This window comes from Egretta garzetta, unplaced genomic scaffold (assembly GCF_000687185.1).
Source record: "Egretta garzetta isolate BGI_Z169 unplaced genomic scaffold, ASM68718v1 scaffold51, whole genome shotgun sequence".
NCBI lineage: Eukaryota > Metazoa > Chordata > Aves > Pelecaniformes > Ardeidae > Egretta > Egretta garzetta.
The window spans coordinates 2792652-2809797 of record NW_009258549.1 but is presented as its reverse complement, the minus strand read 5'-3'; the positions used below and the strand labels follow the sequence as shown (position 1 = coordinate 2809797).

The window sequence follows — 17146 nt, the reverse complement described above, 5'->3', positions numbered from 1 at the left end:
TTTGCTAGCCAGGGCATCTTCTCACTCCTGGCCCCCTCAGGTGGGACCGAGGTGGCCCTCCTTTACCCCCACCCCCCCCACACCCCACCCTGAGATGGTCCCTGTGTCTTCGGTCGCCATCGGGTGCTGGCACAGGGGAGCGAGATCAACTCTGTCGTGTGTTTATATAATGGCCTTTGTGCCTGTACGTGGGTATTTTATATTATATAAAAGGGGATTGGTGCAAAATGGTGTGTGTGTGGGGGGGGAAGCAGCGCTGGCGGCTGGATAGTAAATTTTTTTTTTTTGAGGCTGTGTAGTATATTGTAGGTGTCTGTGTAATGTTGGATATTCACGTATGCAAACGCTCATGTAGAGCACACGCTTGCTCTGAGGTTGTATGTGTGTTAATCCCTCATGGAAAACTAAATGGTTTAACCGAATGATTGCCTTGCAGCCCCTGGGAACGCTGGAGAGCGCAGGAAGGGTGGCAGGGCAGGGGGGGTTAAGCCTGCTGGGAGGGGCAGGGGGGAGGGAGGGATGGCTTTTTAAATTTTACACGTATAAATAATATATGGAGAGCAATATAAGTGTCATATATAATAATACAAATTTTGTATGTAAAATTTTCTTTCTTCTTCTTGTAATAGTAGACCTGAAGATCAGATGGTAAGGGTGGAAGCTGTAGATGGTGGGGGGTACGTGTGTGAAGTAGGAGCAAATGTGGTAGATGTTTGAACTCCTGGAGCAGTTGTTGGGGGGTGGGATGTGTGTGTCCTGCCCACTCCCCTCACCATGAATCCAGGCTGTTGCTCTCTGGCTGTCCTCCACCCAGGTTTTTCTAAGCACACTTGTGTGTGTGTTGGGGGGGAGATAAGGCAAAATGACAGCTGTGCGAGACCACGATTTTTCACTCCATTATCCTGCTTCCCGCTTCCACCCCCTCGCCCCGGAGCATTTTTTAGATTCCCTTTTGGAGCCTGTTGCTTAATCAGCTAGAAGGGCTGCTGGCTAGTTGGTGTGAGAAACCCTTCTTAACCTGGCTCCTGCTTGTCCCAGGAGGGTGGGACCAAATTTAGGCTTGGGATGGTGGTGTTGCAGAGCAGTAACCGCCGTGCCCTGGTGCGGAGGGAACCCTGCCGGGACCTATTGCCTGGCCTCTGCAGCTTGCTCGGCTGTGCTTGTCACATCTGGGAGTTGGACTTGAGTGGAAGTGCTCAGGGTTTGCAGGCCTGGGCAAACGTGGCCGTGAAGGAAGGAGGTTCGAGAGCCGTCTTCCTGACGGTGGTGTGACGGGTTCCCGGGGACACAGACCTTTGATTGTTTATTGGAGTAGGCGTGTAAGCAAGTCAGATGTATGTTAATATGGTTATACAGAACAGCAGGCAGCGGATAAAAATCATGTCTGTTTGCTGCGCCCTCACCCAGGTACGCCTGCCTCCTCTTTTGGTTCCCAAGGCTCTGCCTACATTCCGTGTAGTAAGAAAGTCAGAAATAGCCACAGGGTTTTGTCGACTCTAGACGCGCAGAAACCCACATGCGTAAGTAAATAGTAGGTGAGGGGACTCCACCTCTAAGTGTTTTGTGTGTGGTTTCTGATGACTGGAGCTCTGCTTTCAGGGTTCACAATGTCCCCTGAATGCCTTGATAGGATTATTTGCCTGTACGTCTCTGCAGCCCGTCCATTCCTCTTTCTGTAATCCCATCTCCTGGGGCAGGAGAAGCAGCTCTGGGTTTATAGTATGCCCAGAACCTTGTAGCTGGGATTATTTTTTTTTTTTGTGCCTGTGTCTCACAAGGCCATTCCTCCTTTCTTTCCTTCAGCGATGCTTCCTTCCCACTGAGCTCCAGCAAGGGAAAGTTCCTCTCACCTACTTGTGAAAACATGAATCATTCCTCACCTTTCCTGTCCCCAGCAGGCTCTGTGCCTGCATTTTGTATGCTAATAATGTGGCATTACATAAATTAGGAGTGTGGCAAATCCCTCTAAAAGGAGCCATGTTGGCTGTCTCAGGAAGAGCTGTGGTTCTTAGCGTCTAAGTTGGTGGCCATGGAAGGGGCAAGGGAAAAGGGGCTGTCAAGGGGGGGGAACTGCTGGAACTGTGTTTGGCCGAGGTGCTTGCAGCAGAAGTTGAGGTTGGCAGGGAGAACAAACTCTGTGGCCGTGGTCCTTCCCTCTAGTTGGTTTTCTGTGGAAGGTGAATAGGCTAAGCCTGGGCATGTCGGATGGGGTATAGCAGGTCAAAGGGTTAGCTAATCACCTCAGGTAAAGGGATGAGGAAAGGCCTGAGCTGCTAAAAAGAAACAGCTGGCACACCTGGGTAGGCAACAGAGATGGAGAGGCTCAGGTAAACGGAAGGAGGCTGTGATCCCATCAGCAGAAGTGTGTGGAGATAAGTAAACAGCGTTCCTAGTTGGTGCATGCCTTGCAGGGTTTAGTTTGGGGAGGTGTCTCCTCCCTGTCCCCTGTGCTGGCCCCCGCCTAGGGGTGATGGAGTCGCTTGCTCCTGGCAGTCTGTCTGTCTCTCGCAGCCTGTGGGTCCTGTGCTTCACTGCCACCGAGGTGCTGGTCTAGGGCTGGGCCAGAGAGTGCTCCTTCTCATAGGGTTTATTATGCCTGTCCCTTCTGGTGTCTCACAAGGTTGCCACAGTCCTGGTGCCAAGTACCGTAGATTATAAGGAGTGGTACCATCTCTCTTCACAGGAACGTGAAGTGATCACCCACTGGAACCTTCTTAGGAGGGATTTCCTGCCCCCTCCCAGTCTCTGAACAACATGGTGGGGAAGAGATTCGGTCTTCCTTCATTCCCATAATGGGGAAAATAGAAAACATGCTTGAAAGGGTCATGTTCCTGCAGCGTTTCTAGCTCAGGGTGTCCCTGGACATCCAGGAGATTAGGAGAGGTGATAGAGGCCATGTAGAAAGTGAAGTATCTCAAGATTAAAAACTGTACCCAGCCTCTGGGTAAAGTGGTGAGATCTCTTCTGTAGCCTTACATGATTCACTTCCTGTTTCTGCTCTGACGCTGCGTTTTTTGTGCTTCTTTTCTCAGCACAGCTGAACCATGGAGCTTCGAGTGGGGAACAAATATCGGCTGGGCAGAAAGATTGGCAGCGGTTCGTTTGGAGACATTTACCTAGGTGAGTGTCAGTCTCTGTCCTTCCACCTGCAAGTTTGTTTTTTCTCAATTGCGTCATTGTTTTGGGGTTGTTTTTCTTGCATGTTGATATTTATGGGCACCATGTAAGGTTGGAGGTGGTGGAGAGAAAAAGAGCTTAAAGGGATACTGCTAGTTGCTGCCGGTCTTATGATGCCAAAGAAAGTTGGATGAGCTCAGCTTTGCCTCACAGGTATTGGAGAGACAGTGGCGTTTGATCAGACTGATTTAGATTTGGACTATTCAGGGCATATTTGTCATACATCCTACTCCAGCTCTCTCACTTCCTTTTCTCGAGCTTGGATGTGGCGGGGTATGAACTCTGTAAAGAATGGGTGGTGGAAAGGGAGGAGGCAGCTGTTCCTTCAGGGTAGAAGGAATAAAGTTTTGGGAAGATTGGTAGTATAAGAGGTGGTCCAGCACCTGTGAGAGAGAGGTCTGAGACCAGGAGGTATAAAACAGGTCAGAGAGGCTGGCCCGGTTAAAGTCCTGGGGCCCAGATCTGTTAGATCTGTAATGGGATTTAGAGTTAATGTCTGGAATGACCTGAGCTGGGAGCTCACTGGAGAGAGCCCATGAGACGCTGGGTTTCCTGTTATCACAGCAGGTCACTTGGGGAGAAGTTCTTCCAAGCCAGCACATTGATATGTAGATATGTTCCCTGATGCTTTGCCTGCTGATGTTTTTATTGGCTCAAACCATGTGGGGCTGGAGCGGCAAGACTACCCAGTAGCCTGATCGATTGTTCCATGAGAGCTGGTGTGGCTTTACCTGTCTAGCTCTCAACACTACCTGTTTAGCTGTAGTCCTGCAGGCCAGCAGAATGATTGCCCTCTCCATTTTTGGTGTTTGTGCCCTTTGGGTACTTACAGATGGTTGTCATATGCTCCTTGACTGTTAATTTGCTCAGTTGAGTTGTATTTTGCTTCCCAGGACATTCACCACTCTGCACTCTTGCTGCTCTTTCAGTTTTTCCCAGTTTGTCCATCTGCTGAGCAGCTTGGAGCCTACACGGCATTTGAGGTGTGGCATTTCCAGTGCTGGGCAGTAAAGGGCTACCCTTGGGTGATCTGTAACGTGACGCCTCTGCATAGACTGCTTTGGGTCTCTTCGGCTTCCCCCATCACCAGTACTGTATCAGGTTGCAGAATTGGCCTTAGTGCACAGTCAGCTGTATTGTAGGAGCTCTCTTCTAGGTTCTGCAACATCTTCCCATCCCTCCCTGAGTTCCTTTTGTTGAATACCTCTAGTTCAGATTACTTTCCCGCATGCTTGTAAGTCAACTTCTGTTTTCTACCTCTGGCTTTTATCTCCACTTCCCTCTTGCTTTATTATTCTCTCTTGATTGGTGTTGGCAGTTTCTCTTGATTAAGTATCCTGTGGGAATCATCAGTAACAGGCTCTGTTGCCACCTTTATCCAGAGCATGAACAAAGATGATACAATGATGGATCTGGGATCCCAGTTCCACCATGTGCTGCCTTCACTGCAGCCTACTCCTGTATGTCACGCCTCTGTGGCCCTCCAGTCAGTTAAGTGTCTCAGGTGACAGTGCTTTCCTTTCCCACGTGCTAGGGATTGAGGGGTGATGGCCTGGACACAGCATTTTCCACCTGTGCTGGGACCTGAAGCCTTCCAGACCCTCTCTAGGACTGTATAAGTTGTTAGGATCTTGCAAAACATCTGGGAAGCATGTGGAGAAAGAAGGGAGGTACTAAATGGAAGGGCCTCTGTATCGCATAATAGGTCATCCACCTGTGCAAAGAGGGCATGGAAAACATGGGCTCCGGTGAAGGGGTTGTGCCCGCCTTGCCCGTAACCAAACACGAGCACCAGTACGCTAGTGTGGTGAGCACAGCAGGATGCCTCCAACAGCCAAGTTCAACCATGTTACTTGAATGCAGTATCAAAGCCCTTGTGATGTTCATTGAGGTGCAAGCCAGCGTGTTTTGAAACAGTGATAGCGAGACTTCTTGGAGCCTGGGTGACTCCCCAGCCTGGAGGGATCAGGCATGTAGTCTCTGATGGTGCGTCTGGAGGACGCTTGTGCTCATGCCATCCTCTCACAGTCTGTTCTGCAGACAGAGGGACTTATTCACAAGGTTCTGCACCAGATTCACCTCACAGTTCTCTCTCTTGATAATGGTGTGGAGACTTAAGTACAGACAGACAAGCCCTGTCTGTCTCTGAAGGTGAGCATGGGCTGTGTGGTTTGTTCCCAGCTTCTCCATCTCAGGCTGTTGGTGCCTTCATGCGCTCTGTAACCAGTGGGTGCTGTGTGCTGTGCTTTTTGGGATTTGCTAGTGCGTTTTCTGGCAGAAAGAAACTTGAATTTCCACACGGGCACACACAAAGGATGGACTCCAGTTAATCCTCAGCTGGGACTTAAAGCACAATGTCTTGCTCCCATGCTCTACCTTGGGGGATAGATGTGCTATGGGGGGAATTCCCCCAGCGTTGGCTCGGCAGGGTGGGAGATGAGATCCAGCTGCCCTGGGCCTCGGCTACCCTGTTTGCCTCTAAAAATAGCTCAATCAGAAAAATCCAGTTTTCAGAGGAATTGCCGATTCCTTTGGGCTGTCAGAGGAGAGGTGCTTTGTCAGAGGTGTCAGCCAAGAGGCAGGGCAGGGTTGCTGGATGTGGTAGGGATCGTTGGGACCGGGATGCACTGGAGGAGGGGGGAGTGGTGGTGGTGGAGAGGAGCTGGGGATGGTGGGGCAGACAAAGCATGCTGGGACCTGTGCTGGCTGGGGACAGTTCCTGGTGGCAGGCTCCTCCCTTGCTGGGAGGGGAGTGCCTTCCCTTTGTTTCCTGGCCTGTTAACTCTCTCTCGCCCTATCTGACTTCTTCCATCTGTTCCCAGCCCTCCATTCTTCCCGCACCAAGCTGGCGAGAGGGGAGCGGGCAGTGGGGAGAGAGGGGGGATGTGCCTGTTGGCTTGCCCGATGCGCAGGGAGGGCAATGTTTATTGTATCAGACACGCAGCAAGGCTTTCATGCTGAAAAGATCCTGTTTAGCTGGTGACATCCTCTGTCCCTGGGGCCCCGTTTCAAACAGCTCGTGATGAATGAGTTGAATTTGTGCAGCCCCCACAGCGGAGCGAGACTGGGGGTGGATGTTAGGAATTATCCCCAATCCTACATACGTCTCTCGAGTGGCTGGAGCTAGGCAGGCTCTGCAGCATTTGTCTGAAACGTGGTGCTCTCCAGTCTGGAGAGGGAGCACAGAACTGTTGCTTTTGTACTTGTATCTTTAAAAAAGATGGTGGTAAAAGCATGGAACAAAGGATCAGAGAGACTTGGGCCCTTGAATTCCCTCCTCAGTTGTGGTGGTCTCACTCTGGGTAGATCTCTAGCCAAAAAATGGCAGAGGGAGCAACGTGAAGACATATGGGGGTTTGGGGAGGGGGGTGAGCCTGAAGTATTCAGTCGGTAGCCCCCTCCGCAAAGCTCCTCATTAGGTCCAATTGGTCCTAGTTTTGCTGTTCCGGACCACAGGGTTGTTTCTTCTTTTTCTTAGAGACTAACACCCATGTTTGGGCTACAGAGAGTGTGGGGCTGAAGGCCATGTTGATCATTTGAATGGCATATTCACACTTTGCAGAATCAAAGTTCTCTTGATGCTTATCCCTTCTTTCCCTTTTCCTGCTTTACATGCTCACAGATAACACTCCCCACCTGCAGACAGCCTAGTAGATGGGCGCATCCTCATCTTCCTAAACACGCTGGGAAATGTGGAGATGAGAACTCATTCATCCTTCCACTATTCAACTTCGGGGAGTAGGGTTCATTCGAAATGCTAATGCTGCTGCTGCCAAAAGTCAGCAGGACTTATCGTTGTGTGTGTGTCGGCAGATGGAATAGGAGAGGGAAAAATTCCCCCAGGGAACAGACAAGGGAGCTGCTGCAGAGCATTTGGAGGAAAGTCTTCACAAAGGCAGGGGAAAGAGAGAAGGGGAGGGAAGCGCTCTTATCTCTTTGGATGTCCTGGGTGTTTCCACGCTGAATGAGTGATTCAACACTAATTTGAAAGGTAGATACTAGTCCAGGGCCATGTTCTTACTGTGATCTGAGCCCCTTTCCCTGCTTTTTTTCTTCCTTGCACTCCTGATGCTGGTAGGAAGGGTCCTGTCGTGGAGTGAAAGGAATGTGCAGACTTGCTTTGCTGGCCAGCAGTTTTTAAGTGGGAAAATGTCAGCATCTCTCTAAAAGTAACTATTGGACAACTGGCTCTAGCTTTCAGGATGGCTTTTTCCCTTTCCCTTCTCCTGGCTCTTGGGTAAAAACCCTTATTAAATTCATCCCACTGCTCCTCCTTCCACTCCCTCAGAGCACCCTAAATAATTCCTCTCCCTCCTTAGTGTTTACAGCCTTCAAATATTTGCAGACTGTTGTCATGTCCCATTCTTCCTCTCCACCCTTCTTAGTTTTATCTCTTGTCTATGCTACATATTTAGCTCTTTTAATCTTTCTTAGTAAATCAATCCCTCTAGGCCCTGATCGTTTTTGTTGCTCTCTTACAAATTCCTAGCAGCTTGTCTGTCTCAACCCGATGCTGTAGTATCAAGATGACGTCTTTTTGCTAGCAGGCTAACTTTGTGTACAAGCCAGAACTCTTCAACAGGAGATGGATCTCCTTTGGATCCAGGGGGAGACAGGATCCAGTTGTGTGACTATTTCCTTTTTCTCTTTGGTCCCTGGCTCTGGAGGCAGTGTGTGAAAGAGGATGGATGGAGAGATCTGTCTGCAGCTGTCCTTGTGGACTCTTGAAAGTCTTACTGCAGGGATAGGGAGGCATGAATTAGTCAGACCTACCAAAACTAGCTATGGGATATCTACAAAACATTATTTTTGACTCCAGCTCATGTTTGGCATGCATGTTCTGGAGTAGTTTATTCTATGTCAGTGTTCATAAGCTGCTTGTGATCAGAGCAGTTTTCTGATTTGTTTTTGAGTGCAACTTTTAATAGTTTGGGATATGAAGAAGGGCTTGTCTGTGTGTGTGAGGCAGGCATGGGAGGGGGAGAGAGAGAGAAGCAAGTCCTGAGTGTCATTCCCGTGACCTGTGTACAGATCTTAATTCTTTCCATTTTAGGATGATGTGAAACATCTGGAATCCTCTCAGCTAATATGAGAGAAAGACCAGCCTGTTCTTCCTTTGACAGTGCACTTTGGGACCAGAGTGCTGGCTTTCGTGGCTGGCAGCTCAGTTCTTTTCAGAAAGAAGTGCGTGGGGTGGTGGTTTTGTGTCATCGCAAACTATCTAGCAATACCTTCAACAAAGGCGTCTGAGTAGCTTAATTCAGTACCGGATTCCGTTTATTTCTTCACGCTTCTAATTTAGGATATAGCAAATGTTTCTGTGTTGGCAACAGATAAAGGTAGTATTAAAGCAATCAGGAGAGGGAGAAGCTGGAGTGGAGATTTGGGAATTGTCTGTATTGAGCAGGTCAGGGCTGTGGAGAAACCAGAGGTAGCCGGGAATGTTAGCCATGTCTTCTCCTTAACTAATTGGCTCTGTTGAAACTATGTACCTGAGGTAACCAGTAATTTTGCTCCCGAAGAGGTACTCCATATCAATGCCTGGGGGGCTGGCTTGGGTTCAGGGGCTAGGTATACAATCAGGGACAGCTAAAACTTCCACTCAGTTTAGCTATTGCTGATACATACAGATTGACCGCCCAAAGTCTGGCACTTCTTGAGATAAGAAGGCAGTTAACATGTCATAGGACTGTTGTTCTAGCCTGGCTGCAGTATCAGAGCTGGCTTCCTGTTCCTGTGCCCTCTTCTGGGCTTGCCTTTGCAAATGGCAGTGCTGGAAACTCAATATGAAGCTGAAGGGGCTGCATCTCATTCTGTCACAGAGAATAAATTTCAGGGCAAATCTTAAGGTTTTGGCATCTGTACGGGCCTTGTTAAAAGTGTTTAGCTTCAGTGGAAGCTTGCATAATCTTCATTTCACCCTCATTTCTATGCAGGAGCCAATATTGCGACTGGTGAAGAGGTGGCCATCAAACTGGAATGTGTCAAAACCAAGCATCCCCAGCTCCACATTGAAAGCAAGTTCTACAAGATGATGCAGGGAGGAGGTGAGATGGGGAGGAAAGGATGGGGCCGGGGGAGTGGTTGAAGAAGGAAATTATTCTGGAGGGCCTTAGAAAGGAAATGATTTGGTGTTACATGTGATCTCAGCAGGGGATGCAGCAGTTTTCCTCTGTTCCATGGGCTTAATCTTTCTCTTTTTTTCCCCAGTGGGTATCCCCTCCATTAAGTGGTGTGGAGCAGAGGGGGACTATAATGTGATGGTGATGGAGCTCTTGGGGCCCAGCCTGGAAGATCTCTTCAACTTCTGTTCCCGCAAATTTAGTCTCAAGACAGTTCTGCTCCTGGCAGACCAGATGGTGAGTTTCCTCTGAAGCATTTGTGCCTACTCTCCTTTTCCATGCCTTCTTTTTTTTTTTTTTTTTTTTTTTTTTTTTCCCCCCCCTTCCCCCTCCCACTCCCTCTGCTCAAGAATTGCTATATCCCAGGCTTTTTTTAATTAGCAGCAAGTGGCTGCCAGCTTTCTATTTCTTGATGAAGCTGGGGGCCTAGGCACTGCTGGCTTTTCTTGATCTCCATCCCTCCTTCCTTCCCCTGCTGTTCACCCTGTATTAGTGCTGCATGCATAGATGCTTTTACCTGTGTGATGAATGACTGGCATCACTACCTATCTTGATTCACCTGCCTGTGCCCTGGGTTTAAGACCCTTATCTGTTTTGGACCCTCTCCTTTCCCAGCCTGGCTAAGTTTGAAAGTTGGTTGGTGTCAATATTGAAGCTCAGAGTTTTAGTCCATATGAATGTGCTTCCCATCCTTCCTTGTGGTGCTAATGGTGACTTCCCCAGATGCAGGACTGGGCTGGTGTGTGGGGTTGAATTCTGTCTCTGTTCTTCATCTCCAGATCCTTCTGCCTTGAGGGTGTCTTTTTTCCTTGACTGTCATCTCTGATATTCTCTGCAAAATGTCCCTTTCCCTGCTCTGACAGGCCAGTGTCCTGGACAGGGTGCTTTTTTTAACAGATGCAGTTGTGCTAAGTTACCTTCTTGCTTGTCTCACTATTTATTTATTTATTCCCCCCTACAGATCAGTCGTATTGAGTACATTCATTCCAAGAACTTCATCCACCGGGATGTGAAGCCAGACAACTTCCTTATGGGCCTCGGCAAAAAAGGCAACCTAGTATACATCATTGATTTTGGTTTGGCCAAGAAGTACCGAGACGCCCGGACCCACCAGCACATCCCTTACCGGGAAAACAAGAATCTGACTGGCACAGCCCGTTATGCCTCCATCAACACCCACCTGGGAATCGGTGAGCCTGCTGTTACCCCTTGGTGGGGCTTTCCAGGGGAGGTAGTGTGTCCCCAGAAGGAGGGTGTTGGGTTCTGTGCCTGGCTCTGTTGCTGACCTGTGTTGAGATGGTGGGTAAATAACTTCACTTTTATGCCTGTGTTACCTTGCCTGCCTTTTGTGGCACTCTGAGCTCCTGAATTGTCCGCTGGTATGTGTTTGTGTGCTGCTTAGCACAGTGGAGGCCTATTTCAGCCAGCAAGGCTATGACTTCACTGACTTTACTGCTAACTAACTCTGCCTTGCACAATTTTTGCAGGCTGATTAGATGTGTAAAGGAGATGTTTGCAGGCACTGAGCCTTTAGGGATATGTGCAATTGTAACTTCTCTTGTTGACTCCTGAGTGCCTTCATCAGTGATTATTCTCTAGCTGTCAGAGCTGGAGGATACAGGCCCACTGCAAGATGGTGATACTCCTGTTACCCACCACTGAGGACAGGGACAAGCCATGTGCTGGAAATGTGCAAGAAGCTGAAATGAGGGGAGGCTTCCTACTGCCTGGGCATCAGGTTTTGTGATTGAGGATTGGCTGTCATGGGCCTTCAGAATATTTGTGTGTCTGTGAAATACACTGCCCCATTCACCACTGAGAGAGATTGAAGCAGCTTTAGGGAGGTAGGGCGCTGCCCTTAGTGCCTATGGCTAGTACTGCGAGGATAAAATTAGGCTGGGGAAGAGGGCTGAGAGGTCAGCCAGGGATGGCCGTCATCCCAGGTTTTGTAAATCCTTGCGCAGGTTAGTACCTGCCGCGCTTAAACCTCCTGAAGTCACCCCAGCTCTTGTCCTGGGAATGAGCCCCACATGAAGCACAACACCTGGTTGCTGTGAGGAACAGAGGTGAAAACCTTTTGCAGTTTCCTCTTCCATTCCCTGGCCAGACACTTCTCTCCGGTGTGTGACCTTTTTCCCCTACTTGGGCTAAACTTTGTCCACAGTGCAAGAGTTTCTTAGTTACCGTAGGGTCTGTTCTGGGCAGGCTGACTCGGTTCTGCTACTGGTTGGCAAATCCGAAGAGCAGAAACACTGAAGCTTCCCTGCCTGCAGACCCAGGAAAGCAGCTCCTGTGCTCACAACTCAGTTTATATCTCTGGGAGACCTTATTCTGAAATGTATAAGCTGGGAATTTGAAAATCAGAGCAAGGAACTCCAAACCTTTTAAACTAACAGCTTCCACAGGATTTTATGTCCTCATTCTTCCTAGGGAAAGTTTCCCATTCTCCCCTCTTGCAGATGGTTTCTCAGAAATCTGGAGTTAAGACTTGACCTGCAGAAAATAAATCAGTTTCCCACTGTCTTCCTTGCTTAATACTGTATAATGGTAGGCTGAAAATGCTTTATTTATATCGAAATGGGGAGTGTTAATGTGTTGAGAGTGGGCTGTGATCTCCTGACCTCTTCCACGTAGTAAAAATAGTTCTCATAGAGCTTTCCGAGTTGGTCTTCTGTATTTTGGCCTGAAATATATATATATCTATATATATATATCTGAAATATATATATATCTGACTGTCCATTGAATTCTCAGTCAAGATTTCCACGGCCATGGTAACTGCCACAAGGAGACATGCACAAAATAATTCTCACTACTATGTCTGTCAGTTCTTTCGTGTGAACTGCTCTGTCTGAACTGATCACGAGAGGCTGAATGTCTGGTTGTGGGGTTGGTGGTTTTGTTGTGTGGGGGTGTTTTCTTGTTTTTTTGGTGGTTTTTTTTTGTTTTTTTTTTTTTTGAAGGACTTTATTCATCCCACCCCAACTTAGCCCTTTACTCCTGGTGCTTGGTTTATGTATCAGGATGAACAAACAATGTCTGAACACTAATCCAAGGGCAAATTGCATATGCCATCGGCCTGAGCACAGCCGTCGCTCTCTTCATGCTCTTTGCTTTGGGAAGGTCTGGGCATGAGTTACTCTGTGCAACAGGTCTCAGGGTGTGTTATCTCCACGTTGCCGGTAGTTCCCCTGAATTGCATAAAGGTTACATGACTTGCCTGGAGGAGAGGGGTTGGGGGCGTCAGGGCTGCAGCTGGAGTTCCTGTTTCTCAAGACCTTGCCACAGGGTGTATGACACTCACATTCGTGAGTTAGCAGCATTGCCATGGGAACCGTCGCTCTGAATTTTTTGACTTTCGGAGACTAAATTCTTGTGTCTTAATGTTACATTAATGCGGTTTAGGGAGAGGGAAGGAACCAGGTGCTGGAGTATTCGTGTGATGGGAATAGCAAATGAATAAATGCCTTCATTTGAATGTGCAAGCTAAGGGTTGGGCATTCCACTGTCTGGAGGAAACGCATTCTTTTCCCAGTGACTGGGGGAAAAAGTAGGAGGCGAGATTGGGGAGGGTTTCCACAGCTGGAGACTTGCTGTTGGGAGAGTCATTGGACTGTGCAGGCTTTGGTTCACGCATTCCAGTCAATTTTCACATGCTCTGGGGATGAGAGTCCCTTGCACCCTCTGGAGCTTGTAAAGTCTGAAATAGATGCCCAGGGGTGCCCAGGAGACAGTCTTGGGAGAAGCCTGGTGGGCTCTGTCTGGGTAACAGGAGGTGGGGGGCAGTTCCTCCTCAAACGTGTGTCCTAGATGGTATCGGCGTAAGCTGTGCAGATCATAAAGTTCTTCTTGTCCTGCCCTCTGTCACCCATTCCAGATTTTTGTGTGGTTTTAAAGGCTGTGGCCGTGCGGTGGGGAGAGAAAGTCCCAGCAAAATCAGATCCGAGTATGTAATCAGGAAAACATTGCTTGGTTAAGGCTGCTTGCAGCTGGGCTGGCTTCAGTGAGGACAGCTGATTTCTAGGGAGTCCTGCATGGGGACAGCATCACTTTGGATAGGATCACGGTGGAGGGAAGCACTCCCCTGGGGGACCAGGAGGCACTTTAGGCTGCAAAGAAACAAATTTTGTCATGAACCTTGTGTCCAAGACAGACAGTCCTCAATTTATTGTCTTTGCCCAAGCATGTCTTCCCCAGGTAACTCACTGTCCTGCTATTCAGCCTTGACTCAGCTCCTTCTGAGGACCCTGCTTTGGGAAGGGAGCAAGGGTGTGGGCTGGCTGGGAACCTCCCTGGGAGTGGGGGGGAACTGGCAGGAGATGGCTTGCAGAGTGGGTTGGGTTTGAGAGGGCTGCGTGGGAAGGTGACCTCCTGTTTTCTGTTGGAAGGTGGTGTTTGAGTGAGGGAGGAAAGGATGAGTGTCTTATAAAAGTAGCAATCCCCTATGTATTGGTGGAGAACTGAGAAGCTGAAATAAAATGGAGAGGGGAAGTGTGATGCAGTGTCACAGGTCGTGACTGTAATCCTGCTTCTGGACTGACTTGCTCTGGGCACGCATTCACGTCACTTCTGTTTCTCTTCTCAAACTGTAAAGTGAGATTTCCCCCCCTGCCCCCTCCCCCTGCATCCCAGGGATGCTGCAAGAGTTAGTCAATGATTGTTAAGCTTCTAAAAGTAGAAAGTAGTGAAATTAAATAATGTTTCTTTGGTGTGTAGAGGTGAACTTTTTTTTCCTAACTAATTAATTGCTCTACTTTTTACTGTCTAATGTTATTGAGTATCTTGAGGATGTTGGTATGTGAGGCCAGGAAAAAAAAAAAATAAAAATTTGGAGATGTGTAATAGTAACTGAAGATGAAACAAAGGAATGGGATGCAGGAACCATTGTTCTCCACTATCATCCAAGGTTTAATTCGGGATCTTGTCATTAGGGTTACAGGTGAGACAGCTACAATGTTTTGAGGTAGCTTGACAACTGTGACCCATCATGTTGGTATTTCAAGCTTGTCATAGATTTGAATCTCACTGACATGGTTTAAGTGGGCTACAATGACCACATGTACCTGAGATACTGGACATCAGGGATGCAAAGCAATCAGACATCTATCATTCAGCATTTTAATAATTAGGTGTTGTGCTTGCAGTTGTTTTTCCTCCATCATATTGCTGTGTTAAGGCACAGTTAAGATGTGTTTGCATGCATGTAATGGATACTACTAGTGAGCTGCCCAGTTTGGTTTTGTAACCCCTCTCATTGCCTCCAGTAAGGGCTTGTAGCATCCCTCACTGACTTCAGGCTCCCTAACCTCAAGTCTCTAATTTTGGCCTTCCTCAAGTCACAAGGACTGTGCCTAGGCAGATGTTCGCAGAATGTCTCCTGTTCTGGATGGGGTTGGTGGCTGTGCTTCAAAGCTGCTGTGCTCCACACGAGTGGAGCTGCATGGTCCAGCCTTCCCTAAGCAATGTGAACTTCAGTCAAGGTTTTGTTGGCGAGATCCTGTTTTATTCCAAAAAGGCTGATTTGTTTGTTCAGAGTAGGTCTCTCTGGTTCCTGCCCTGCCTTCTCCTATTTCTCTGAGGGTCACCACGCTCTAGACAGGGAAGCTACAGTTACAGGCTTTAAAGCTACAGCATGGATAAGTCAGGGGCTGGCAAATTGCAGGATTGAGGGTATTGTTGTCTCCTGTGCTTTCAGGCACTGGATGTCCATTCTGACTTCATTTCCACATGCCTCCTGTCTCAGGATGTAGGTTGTTATGAAATCTTATTTAGTTTTATTTATTTGATATACATGGTGTGTAATCACGGCCCTCTGAGAGTACACATATCCCAATGTTAGGCCAAATGCAAACCTGTGGGTTTCTTTTCCCTGCTCCCTCCATAGCATCTAGGCATCTCCCAGCCAGTCATGTAGTTATCTTTGGCAGCAGCCTGATAGGATTAGGAAGTATTAGCCCCTTTAAAGTGGGCAACTTGGGGCAGTAAGTAAGTGAGGTCAAAAAATGCTGTTATTTCTGCATGCTCAAAGTAAGACACTTTGGGGGTCTGCAGGGCTGCTTTCTCCTCTACTCCTTTCTTGGAACATGGCGTTTTTATGGCATTTCATGTGCTTTGACCCAAAGGTTTTCTCCTCTCAGTTATGGAGTGAGGACGCCCTCCTTTTCTTTTGCAACCACAGCAATTTTTCTTTTTTTTTTTTTTTCCCCTCCCCCTAATATTTTTAATTTGTCAAACTCCCTAGTTCTCAAAAACACTAGGAGGTTATGAGAGAGATGCAGGAGGAAGAAGAGCCCATGGTGACCCACAGCTTGTGTCGGTACATCTGGACATCTTGATCTGTGACCTGCTACAGCTATCCCTTTGTCATGGTTCTGTTCGGTTAACAGAGTAAGGGGCAGCTGTAATAATCTACTGACCTTTGAATGGGGCAGGTGGCAGCATGTAACTGATAGTGAGAATTAACCCACAGACCAATACATAATCTGCAGCATCTCCCAGGCACTGAATTCAGCAAAACATGCTGTAGTAGTAAATTAATCTAAGATGAATCTCTTTGGTTTTTCCTCTAGCCCTGTACTCTCCCTCAAGTCATATTTTGCTTGTCCGTGTTATTTATGAAAGTTGTTGTTCTCCTTACGATGTAAAGTACTTTCTCCAAATTGTTTATTTTATTTTATTTGGGAGGGGAACAAGGGCAAGAGCTCCTTGGCAGAATTTATAGATGAATTTGTAAGCATGTTGGAGGAGCCAGGAGGAGGTTCCTAAGTTAACCAGTCAACGTTTTCAGTTGCTGAGATTCTGCATCAGCTCTATCTTGACCTAACTTGTTCGCTGGAATGGCCAAGCCATTTTAAGTTCAAGTTCAGTGTGGGATGTTTTTGTTTGGGAAACAATTTATTTTGTTTCATAAATAAGCATTCTAATATGCCTTACAGTGGCATATTAAGGGCAACCCTTGCTCTGAGAAGAGTTGGTAATGATGCCACTCCCCATTTGGAGTGGAACCTTTTGTTCAAAGTATACTCTGTTTTCATGCCTCTTTCCTCCACAGCTTGAAAAATGCCACCAATCCAGAAAGATCTTCGCACAGTATTACCCGTTAGGTTTCTCTAAACTGTCAACAAAGTAATTTACTACAAGAAGGGGCTGCTGGTTCCTTGTTTCTGCCCTGTGTAAAGAGTATCAGCAGGTTAATTAGAAGATGTGTTTGGAAGGGTTGTGTTGGGCTTGCCTCTGTTAGCTTTGCCTTTCTGTGACTACCTCTGTCATGACTAATCCCCGGGGTGAAGTATCATTCTGGGTGGAGAAGTGTAGGTGCCCTTCCTCTGGGACTGGGAAGAGCAAAGTAGACAGTGTCACTGCAGCACTTCTTGAGCTGTTGAATTCTTGTGTGAGCTAAGGTTTATCCAAGGGAGGAGGTAATCAGAGTAATTATTCATTTATGAAGTGGGTTGGGCTGTATGGGGAGAGGAGCACTTTAACTCTTGCAGTATGAGCATCCCCACAGGAATTTGTAGTGGAATGTCTTCCACAAGTTTGTCTATCCATAGAAATCCATTGAAGAAGGGAGTGGGTTTTTTTTCTTTTGTTCTGTGTTCACCTCCATAGCTGTGTGATTCCCAAAGCAGTTTTGGTTGTTGCTCATTCCTTGCCCTTTTGTAACTTCTCATAGAACAAAGCCGCCGTGATGACCTGGAGAGCCTGGGCTACGTGCTCATGTATTTCAACCTGGGCTCGCTGCCCTGGCAGGGCCTCAAGGCTGCCACCAAGCGCCAAAAGTACGAGAGGATCAGCGAGAAGAAGATGTCAACACCCATTGAGGTGCTCTGCAAAGGGTACCCTTGTAA

The 17146-nt window shown here is 47.8% G+C and overlaps 1 protein-coding gene across 1 annotated transcript in view; it reads left to right on the top strand.

The window, feature by feature from the left end:
- Window positions 1-3037: 3037 nt before the first annotated feature.
- Window positions 3038-17146, top strand: part of CSNK1E (casein kinase 1 epsilon) — a 17163-nt gene continuing 3054 nt past the window's right edge. Inside the window, exons 1-5 of the mRNA XM_035903284.1 lie at window positions 3038-3120; window positions 9114-9224; window positions 9388-9536; window positions 10261-10489; window positions 16972-17142. Of these exons, the coding sequence (XP_035759177.1) occupies window positions 3045-3120; window positions 9114-9224; window positions 9388-9536; window positions 10261-10489; window positions 16972-17142 (736 nt within the window). The 5' untranslated portion in view covers window positions 3038-3044. The remainder of the gene's footprint in view (window positions 3121-9113; window positions 9225-9387; window positions 9537-10260; window positions 10490-16971; window positions 17143-17146) is intronic.